A 10,755-nucleotide genomic window follows, 5' to 3' on the forward strand; every position below is an offset into this window, starting at 1 on the left:
ACTAGGACTAAGCACGGTTCGGTTAATAGACGAAACCCAAACCGAAATTGAAGTAATCGCTTATTTGAATATACAAACCGTTCGGTTTTCGGTTATTATCGGATTGTTTTTTCAATTTTGTGTAAACATTGCAAAATTATAATAATAATAATAATAATAATAATAATAATAATAATAATAAATGAAAATGCATATTTTAAGCTTGTATAAGAACGTATTAGAGTAGCACATATATATTAAATTCAAAAAACAAAAATAGGCACGTGTTAGGTGAAACTATACGAATACAAAGTTGCTAAATAAAGTTTATAATTCAACAAAGTTCTTAATTGAAAAGCATTATAAGTTTAGTCTCGACATTCATTTATCATCTTATTTATCTTCAAAGTTTTGTCCATTCCTCATCATCTTGATAATTTTTATCACCATCAATCGGTTCAGTTCGGGTTTTTTTTTTTAAATGAATAACCGAATCAAAACCGAAAATTCGGTTTAGAAAAAAAAAACAAAACGTCGGTTAATGCTTCGTTTCGATTTTTTTAATACGATTTTTTCGGTTAATTCGATTTTCTGCTCGCCTTAACCGAAACACACAATACATTTGCTAAACCCTCTCTTCTTTCCCCTTAAACCTAAGACGATTATGGTCTCTTGTTCTTTAATTCGCCCATCACGTCCTCTGCAGCTTCAAACCCTAACACCTTACACCACCAACAACAAGCTCAAACCCTTTGTCTACAATCATCAGATCAAAACAAACCCATACAAAGGCTTTTCAATCAAGGCCCAAACCCTTGATTTCTCTGGAACATTCTTCGAAGGTGGACTCGGAAATGGAAATGGAAATGGAAATGGAAATGAAGATGAACAACAAAACACTAACTCTTCTTCCACGGTTGAAGAAACCGAAGAGCCACAGTGTCCACCGGGTTTAAGACAGTATGAATCCATGGTTGTTTTGAGACCAGACATGTCTGAAGACGAACGACTCACTCTAACCCAGAAGTATGAGGAGGTAGTGTTGTTATAGAACGGCGGGAAGTTCGTTTATTTAATAAATGGACGATTTAATTAAAAGAACATGAACACATGTTTTATTCGTTTATGTTTTTACTCTGTTCATTTATGCCTATTACTATGTTTGTTCGTTTATGTTTGCTCGTATAAATTTTAATAAATACACAAGTAGTTATATTTATATAAATATAGGGAAAGCTAGCGTACAAACTAAAAAACTGTGCTAACTGTGCGAATCAAGCAGTGTAATTATATATACAAGTAGTGTAATTAAGCAATTACACTCCACTATAATTACACTATGTTGTATATATAATTACACTGCTTGATTCGCACAGTTAGCACATTAAGTTAGTTTGTATTTGATCCAAACCATATAAATATAAACATAAAGGGGCTCGTTTAAGGGTGCAAACGAGCCGAGCTACTCAAGATCGGCTCGTTAAAAAGCTCGATCGAGCAGAACTTAATCGAGCCCGAGCTCAAGCCAAAAATCTAAGCTCGTTTAATAAACGAGCCCGAGCCCGAGCTTCGCTTATCAAGCTCGAGCCAGCTCGCGAGCCTAAACGAACTTGTCATTTATATATTTTTTAAAAATATATATTTAATAATTATTAATTAATATATTTAATGCTATGAAAAATTAAATAAACCTAACTATATCATCATCATCATCATCGTACTCAGTATATCCCACCAATAGCAAAGCTATGGTAGGGTCTGTGGAGGGTAAGATGTAGGCAGCCTTACCTCTACCCCATAGGGATAGAGAGGCTGCTTCCGGTGAGACCCCCGGCTCGATAGTAGTTTTGCATCAAGCCTTGGACATAAGGCACATAGCACTCAATCATCGGGACACCAGCTGATCGGTGCATGTACCCTTATCTTTCAGCTATCAACGCCACTACATGATGCCTGATTAACCGTCCGTCACTTTTAACGTTATTTTCACGAGATTAGTAAAATAACGTCAAAATTAGTGCAATTTCACTTTTGCCCACCCGAGGGTTCACACGTATATACATCATATGTGCGCACCGCAAGCAGGGCTAAAATAAACCTAACTATATAATATATTTTATTTTATACATAAAATTATAATAGAAAAAAATATATAAAAATAATTATAATTATATAAAAATAATTGATAAATAGTAAACGAGCCGAGCCCGAGCTTCAAAATCCACTCACGAGCCGAGCTTGAGTTTTGAAAATAGAGCTCGAAACGAGCTGAGCTCGAGCCCTGTGTAAGTTAAACGAGCCGAGCTCGGGCTCAGGTCAGCTCGTTTGTACCCCTAGGCTCGTTTAAATTGTGCACGCACACACACCTACACATGGTTGTTTTTATTGAAGAAAAATAAATATTGTGATCATCCGCTACAGTTTGTTTTCATTTATGATTGGTCATCTATGTTCATTTGTTTAGTTATGTTCGTTTAGGTTTGTTTGTTTACGTTCGTGAACTGTTTGTTTAGGTTTTAAATGAACGAACATGAGCATGCCCATTTCTTTAATGAACCAACATGAACAAAAAAATTGTTTGCTTATACGAACAAACACGAACATGACCCCGTTCGTGTTCATTTAACTCGTTTGCAGGCCTATTAGCTTGAGAGGAAATGTTGAGAATTATTATTTAAGTTTATTAGTATTTGTTCGAGTTCGATTGTGTGGCTTTATAATTACCCCTAAATTGTTTGGACTTAGGAGCGACGCTTATGGTGATTTGAACTCAAATTTGTTACACCGATTTCATGAATTTTTCGTCTTTTAATTATTATTTATGACTTATTGATTTGTGTTGTTGTTGCAGTTGCTTGTTGCTGGAGGTGGGATGTATGTTGAGGTGTTCAACAGGGGAGTAATCCCACTTGCATGCAGCATCAAAAAGAAGAACAAAGCTGGAGAAACGAACACGTACTTGGACGGTATCTATCTCTTATTTACGTATTTCACAAAACCCGAATCAATGGAGGTACTCGAGGCAACATTGAAGATGGATGATGATGTGATCAGGTCATCCACCTTCAAGATTCGGAAAAGAAAGTATTAGTTCATGTAGACTAGCATCGGAAGTTAGGAACCAGTACGGACTATGATGTTTTCGTGATGTAATTCTAAAACACCGTTTAGCAGTTCAAATTCAGAAACTCTTTTCTCGTATCACTTGCTTCACTCGATATCTGATACCTTGCTCGTCAAGTCGAAAACCGATCTTATATAGAAAAAAGTTTTAACCATATGACAGTTTGATATGTTGTCAAAAGTCAAAATATTTACACATATTATGGACACCAGAAACTCCCCATCATTAATATTATTAAACCATCCAAAACATAAAACTAATCATATACACATCTTTCATATGTATATATATGTTACTTCTAAATACTCACATCTCTCCTTACTCTAATCTATAACCTACTCCATCCGTCACGAGGGTCGCTAATTATCTACCAAAGCAGACATTCGTTCATCCCCTCGTTTAGGTGGAACACAACGCCTATGAACAACTTAAAACTCGTTTAGATGGGACCCAATGCCTATGAACAGCTTAAAACTCGTTTAGGTGGAACCCAACGCCTATGAACTGCTTAAAACAAAAACGATAAAAAAAAACCGAAACTAGCACAGGGGAGTTTCGTAAACATCTTCAACATCACTTTCTTGAAGCTTCTAAGCTACCTGACGCCTCGCCGTCGGTTGAAGAGGGAAACTTACTTCCCACCCTCATTTTCTTGACTTGTTGACTTGAACGAATGGTGATGCGCTTCACCGTGCTGCAAAACTCCCTACAGTCACAACCACATAAGACTTTGTTAACATAGTAACATACCAATGCATATTTCAAATAGATAAATATAAGTTTTTAAAAGCTTTTACCGCCACGGCTGATCTCCCATGAGCTTATCGTCTCCTTCACCATCGGTATACACAATTTCCCACTCCTCTTGAGTGTGCAACTCACCTTCTATCCCGAACATCTTTTCCATCTCTTCGATTAACTCCTTATAATTCCTCAACAAAGTTAGGTCCACCGCTCGACCTACCACCATCCCTTGCATCATGACCTTTCATAATCATAAGTTCATAACCAAGTTGGTCAGATGCATATCTTGATCATAAAGATAAGTCAAAGTTATATGCATACCTTTGTTCGCGTTCGGGTGGCATTGCTTTGTATGTTTTCAGCTTCTTTATCACCACCTTTCGGTGGGATATTTATGTCAATACCGAAAATTCTACAAGTTGATCCGCTTGCAGAACTTGGTATCGAATCTTTTCGCTGCTTACCCGACCAAGGTGAGAAAGCACTTCTTCTTTCTTCAGTTTCGTCTACTTCATGAACGTTCCTTGAAGCTATCACAAGTGGCGACGATGATGATAACCAGGAACCATGGTTATGGTTACGGTTACGGCTAGTGTTTGGGTTATCATCCCTCTGTCCTTCATTCGTCGATTTTAACCGAGCGGATAAACCTGAACTTCCTGCTTCTAAAACAAATTAAAAAGATGTTAATAATATGCATATTGTATACATAATTACATATACAATAAGGTTCTAAATATATAAGAAAAGTCAACTGACCAGCATTATGGTTTCCCTTTGATGGTCTTGACCTTTTATGTTTTAGCACCACTGCTTGACCTAAACTCGCGGGAACAGGTGCTACAAACGGTTCGATTTCCCACGGTGAAACCCGTTCTGGTCTCAAAATTGACGCCGGTTCATCCCACGCAACCTGGTATGGTCAACAAAAGGTTTGACTTTTTAGTTTATCCAAACAAACATCAAATTTAAACATATGTTATGTACTTTTGTTACATAAATAACCATAACCTGCAACGATCGCCATCTTGAGTTTACCCACTGAGGCGACAAGTCTCCGACTTCAACAATCGTGCCGGTAAACCTTCTCTCCGGCAAATCATCTCCCTCAAACCGCATCTGAAACCTCATTCCAACACTAAAACCATTATTCACACCTTCCAGATATTTGTTTACACCGACAATGAACTGGACCGTCCTGAAAAACGAAAAAAAAAAATCACAATTCAAAAAATGTTATTAGAAAAACAGTCAAAGATCAACATCATTATTCATACCTTGGTTTGTAAAAAATGGTAAACCGGGACTGGCTGAAAACCGCTTGTGACGCGGTTGCCAGCACGCCCAAATGCATACTCTGGCTAGAGATAACAGAAGAAGGCGCTGAGCTGTGTTGACGAACCTGACGTCTAACGCCAATACGCGAATGACCATTTTCATTCCTATCATTAGACACGAGTCACAAGTCACAACATTATAAAATGTACATACTTTACAACCAATAATTATAAAACAATACCTTAGGAATACAAGTGTATCCCCTGTCACTAATTTCTTTTGAGTAACAAAATTACTCCATCCTGTAGTCAATAGATGCCTCTTTGGTTGACCCCTAAAAATGTGCTTAAATCTCCATAGGGTGCCATGTAGGTCAAAGGCCTCTATGTCTTGACTAGGTGCTTCTTGATTCATGATCTAACATACAAATTTACTCAAATTTGAACATAAAAACAAATTATTATTTAAAACATAAAAGTGTAAAAGAGTCTGGAATAATAATGTATGTGACCATATAACTAAATCCTACTAATAATTAATGTGACATGATATCCCTTTTATAAATGTGAGGTGGAACTTAGGTGTTAAAATAATAATAATTAATTATAATTAATGAACCGAAAAAGCGTAATCGGATTACAATAATCCAAACTTTGTCTCGTTGGCTCGCACTAAGCCGAACTTCAAAAATACCACGACAGTCCCAAGTTTCAACATATCGACCGACAACGAGCTTTTCACTAACGCGGTTAGATTCCGTTAGTTTTTGCTGACGTGGACTAGCTTACGTAGATTTTTTAAATTTTTTATTAATAATATCGGTGGACCTGACCACCAACATTATTAATAAAAAAATATATTTTTTCCACGTAAGCTGATCCACGCCAACAAAAACTAACAGAATCTAACTCTGTTAGTGAAAAACTCGTTGTCGGCCAATAGGTTGAAACTTGGACTTTTGTGGTATATTTTTAAAGTTCGGCTTAGCGCTGGCCAACAGGGCAAAGTTTTGATATTAAAATCCAATTTCCCACCGAAAAAAAGAAGTTTACCAGCGCGGGAAGGCACTCTTGCGCGTGCTTTCGGAGCACTGAAAACCCGCCGTGTGTGCTGGTATCCGAAGCCGTTAAGACCTTGGCAAACGAGTGCATACCTGGCCTTGCTGGCTCAGGTAAACATGGATCACGACTTGTTAACTCCCTTTGCTGCAATTAATGTGACATTAAAGTAACAAAACCATCATTTTATATATATTTAATTTAATTCAAATATTTAATGAATCAAATTCTTACATCCATTGTCGGGAGCAGTGTGACTTGGGCGTACACTTCGTCCGTGTCACGCTCTGCCTACAAAGTCACAACATTTGTATATGAATATATGATCATTCTTGATAAAAAGCCGAATTCGCTCCCACTTTTTAAGCAATTACACATAAATCCCTTGTTAAAATCTTAATCCAAAAATAGCAAATTACATACCAACAAATGTGTGTTGACAACATGACACAAGATCTTTGAGTTGAGTTCAAAATGTGGTATCTCTTGAGTTGATGTTTCATTCATTGAAGCTTCCACCTAAACCAAAAAAAATAAAAAAAAATCAATTAATTAAAGTTAAAATATTAAACTTTAACAAACATATATAGATTTGTAATTTAATTACTCACTTGCTCTATATGTCCTTGCGGAAAATAGTATACACGTTCTCCTTCTTTAGGCATATCAACCAATGGTCCAGCACAAGATTTCCACAGTTCTTTGAACATAACATCTGCATAATATTTAGATTAAGAACAACATTAAACTTATGGAAATTAAAACATTAATCATTATGTGACAATATTATAGAATGAACTTATCAAGTAATATCACCTTCAACTGAGACAAAAGATGATGATGCTGCTGCTGATGATGATGGCCCTGCATTCTCCATGATTTTAACAAGTAAATAATTTTATAAAAAAACACAATCTATAAGATATGTGTCTTCCTCTTTCTCTCACTAGAATAAAAGATATATGTGAAAATGTTGTATACTTGAATTCTTCTCTCTCTCTGTCTCTATCACAGTGTGTATAATGGGATATATATGTACATATATATAGGCATGTGTTTTGTCTCCTTTCTGGGTGGTGTGTAAAGCATGAGCTATTCTAAATATTTAATGTGGCATGTTGGGTTAACCTACTTTAATTCTTTTTCCCTTAAAATATAACTTTTCACTCTTTCAGTGCAATGTATTATAATTGTGACATAACTTTTATAACCGGATAGTATGGATAAAAAGTCTTGCTTTTTTAAGTTGATTTTTTATAATGGATTTAATTAATACAATACTTAATTTCTTATTTATGATTTTATAAAAAAAGATATTTAGTTTATCAAATAATAAATGCAAAAGGATAATAATAGATTAAAACATACTTTCACAAAGCATGGTGATAACTTTTAGACCTAGTAATCTGGCTGAAAATATTATTGACTTATTTTATACATAACTAACATAAAGTAGAATTTTTATAATATATATTTTACAAGTTATTTAATAATTTTTTAGAAAGCAAAAATATTTATTGGACTCAATTCGATACAATTTTGACATTTAGCGAGTTGCTTTAACATAGTTTATGTACGGCTCGACTCATGTGCACACAACAAACTTAATTAGTATGATATAATTTAATGCAATATGATAAAATATGAAAAATATAATGTAATATGTTATAATATAATGTAATTTTATGCAAATAGTAAATACTCATGTAATGTGATATAATTTCATATAATATGATGTAATATGTTTATATTTAATGTAGTATGAAGTAATGCTATGCAATCTAAATTAATTAATGTGACATATTATAGTATAAATATTCCATCACTAAAGTAGTCCCAAACCTATTACTTTTTAGTGATGGAATATTAGTTTTATTTTTATTTGTTTTTTATTGAACGTTTGAGGCGGGATATAACCCGTTGTAATTTTTTTACTAGAAATCAAAGTTTAGTTGCTAACATTTTTTTTGGGATTACTTTATAAAATAGTAACCAAGTTTTAAAATTGTTCCAATCAAGTCACTTATAAAATGGGTTTTTTTTTCAATCAGATCACTAAAGTTTCATTTGAGTTATAATCCTAGATATTTTACCCGAATAGTAGGTTATGTATGTTTTTTATTTCTAAATAATTTTACATTGCAAAAATAAAAAAATGAGAAAAATAATTATTAAATTGCGAAAAACGCAACAAAAAAATGAAAAAAATAAATTTTCTTTGTTGCAATTTTTCATTTAGTTTTTTTTTTTTTTTTTTTTTTTGCAATTTCAAATTTCTCTCTCAATTTTTAAGGAAATATTTTAAAATGTTAAACTATTTAAAAATACAAAAAAAACCTTAATAACCTGTTAATAATTCATTAGCGTTGCAAAGGAATGCGAAATATTTATTTAATGGGTCTTGGTAGTTAATACATCGTGATTTGGGTAGGGGAATTGGTTCTGCATAAGGCCGTCCACAGAGAGTAAATCGAAGAAATGACTTTGGGCCTCAATTTGAATAGGCTCACGACTATTTTGTAAAAAGTATATTGTGATCATGTGACATGCCCCCTGGAAACCGGTTTCTAACCAGTTTGTACTCAATTTTGTATCCGGTTACTAACCGGTCCAATCCTAACCGGTTAATAACTGATCATAACCGTCGAGTAGTAACCGCTGTATATTATTGATTTCAAAAACTGAATCGGTTAACCGATTTTTTTGTTATTATTTTATTAAAAATCGGGTTTTTTCCAGTTATTAACCGGTCCGGTCTAACCAGTCAAAACCGGTTACTACCCAAACCAAAAAACCGGTCTAACCGGTTAATTCTAGCAAAAAAACCCAGTTAGCGTATTAACTGGTTAATGGTTAACCAGTTAACCGATTTGTGTACCTCTTTGCCCACTCATTAAAATTACGATAGAAATATTTTAATGAAATTCTTTATAGGTGAAGTTATGAATTAATTCTTTTCGCTTAAGCCATGAAGATCTTCAATACAAGTTGAGCTATGCAAATTTTTTCTATAATGTGTTGATAGAGAATTGGGGATGCGATAGGTGGAGTTATTAATAAAATAATAATTTTGTGATATCTTTTTATGCAACCTTGCAATTTTCTTAATGCGGCATGTTATCATACAATCTTGTGATCTACACCAGCAGCCAATGATATTTTAGAAAAACTGTTAATAATTCATTAGAGTTGCAAAGGATTGTGAATTATTTATTTAATGAATCTTGGTAGTTAATGAACGATGATTTGGGCAGCAGAAGGGGTTGTACATAGGGCCGTCCACGGGAGAGTAAACCCAAGCAATGGCTTTGGGCCACAATTTGAATATGCCCACGTCTGTTTTGTAAAAAGTATACTGTGACCAGGTGACATGCCCACTCATTGAAATTACGATAGAAATATTTTAATGAAATTCTTTATAAGTGAAGTTTCTTTCGCTTAGGCTGTGAAGATCTTTAATACAAGTCGAGTTATGCAATTTGTTTTCTATAATGTAGGGAATTTGGCATTTGATAAGTGGAGTTGTTAATTGAATAATAATTTTGTGATATCTTTTTATGCAATCTTCTTAATGTGACATGTTTTCATACAATCTTGTGATCTACACTAGCAAACCATGATATTTTAGTAAAACTGTTAATAATTCATTAGCGTTGCAAAGGATTGTGAATTACTTATTTAATGGATCTTGGTAGTTAATACATGGTGATTTGGGCAGGGGAAAGGGTTGTACATAGGCCGTCCACGAGAGAGTAAACCCAAGAAATGGCTTTGGGTCACAAGTACTAGAGGTGCACAAACCGGTTTTTTTAAAAAAACCGGTTCGGTTATTAACCGGACCGGTTTTTTTGGCCCGGAAAAAAACCGGTTCGGTTAATAACCGGACCGGTTAATAACCGGTTTTTTACTGTCAAAACCCTAACCGGTCTAACCGGTTAGGACCGGTTTAGAAACCGGTTAGAACCGGTTAATAAACCGGTTTTTTTATTAACCGGTTTTTTTTTTTAAATTTCGCGGTTTCAAATACGAATATTTGTTTTTTATATTTTGTACTTAATGAAGACCATTATTTTTTCACAGTATAAACAAACCGGTAACTACAAGGCAAAACGGACTGACCGAAGCCATTCTTTGCTTTCGTTGTTAGGGTTCTTTGCTTGGAAGATGAGTATGAGTGTGTGTTGGTGAATGTGTTTTCAACAAACCAAATATTAAAAACACATAACTTTCATTTATAGTTTTTACATTAAAAATACAAACATTAAATCGTTATCGCATATTCGTAACTCAAAAATACAAACATTAAATCATTAACACTGAAGAAATCTCTGCCAAGAACTGTTGTTCATGATTTAACTCAAAAATACAAACAATAAATCGTGCAAGATTTAAAAATTTGAAGGACCTCCGTAACGATCTCAATCAATAACCAGTTTCTAGGATCGTACGGTGCACATTTACCCCTACTTGACAAAATTTGATGAAACGCAATTAATGATTCTTTTTGTTGGATGGCTTTCTCAAACATATTACAAGTCGAGTTCCATCTTGTTGGACAATCCCAATTTGGCC

The 10,755-nt window shown here is 34.3% G+C and overlaps 2 protein-coding genes across 2 annotated transcripts; one reads left to right on the top strand and one right to left on the bottom strand.

Annotated features, from left to right (window-relative positions):
* Positions 1-634: 634 nt before the first annotated feature.
* LOC143598094 (small ribosomal subunit protein bS6c-like) lies at positions 635-3,124 on the top strand. The gene is made up of 2 exons (XM_077076405.1): positions 635-1,015; positions 2,831-3,124. Exons 1-2 carry the CDS (start codon positions 644-646, stop codon positions 3,068-3,070), a joined length of 612 nt encoding a protein of 203 aa, XP_076932520.1. The 5' UTR covers positions 635-643; the 3' UTR covers positions 3,071-3,124.
* A 468-nt stretch (positions 3,125-3,592) lies between these two features.
* On the bottom strand, positions 3,593-6,898 carry LOC143598095 (auxin response factor 11-like). Its single transcript, XM_077076406.1, has 11 exons — positions 6,795-6,898; positions 6,607-6,702; positions 6,418-6,474; positions 6,178-6,330; positions 5,367-5,542; positions 5,125-5,289; positions 4,859-5,045; positions 4,607-4,760; positions 4,169-4,512; positions 3,901-4,088; positions 3,593-3,809 (listed from the first exon to the last, which is right to left on the bottom strand). Exons 1-11 carry the CDS (start codon positions 6,891-6,893, stop codon positions 3,677-3,679), a joined length of 1,752 nt encoding a protein of 583 aa, XP_076932521.1. The 5' UTR covers positions 6,894-6,898; the 3' UTR covers positions 3,593-3,676.
* Between the last annotated feature and the right edge of the window lie 3,857 nt (positions 6,899-10,755).

The sequence above is a fragment of the Bidens hawaiensis genome, unplaced genomic scaffold (assembly GCF_021521415.1).
Source record: "Bidens hawaiensis isolate Kalapana, Puna unplaced genomic scaffold, B.hawaiensis_p1.1 tig00049640_1, whole genome shotgun sequence".
In the NCBI taxonomy this organism is placed as follows: Eukaryota; Viridiplantae; Streptophyta; class Magnoliopsida; order Asterales; family Asteraceae; genus Bidens; species Bidens hawaiensis.

Coding starts and splice junctions, on each gene's coding strand:
- LOC143598094 (XM_077076405.1), top strand. CDS start 644: ATGGTCTCTTGTTCTTTAATTCGCCCATCACGTCCTCTGCAGCTTCAA. Junction 1,016..2,830: donor TAACCCAGAAGTATGAGGAG/GTAGTGTTGTTA, acceptor TTGTTGTTGCAG/TTGCTTGTTGCTGGAGGTGG.
- LOC143598095 (XM_077076406.1), bottom strand. CDS start 6,893: ATGTTCAAAGAACTGTGGAAATCTTGTGCTGGACCATTGGTTGATATG. Junction 5,290..5,366: donor GATACACTTGTATTCCTAAG/GTATTGTTTTAT, acceptor GTCTAATGATAG/GAATGAAAATGGTCATTCGC. Junction 3,810..3,900: donor ATGGGAGATCAGCCGTGGCG/GTAAAAGCTTTT, acceptor TTGTGACTGTAG/GGAGTTTTGCAGCACGGTGA.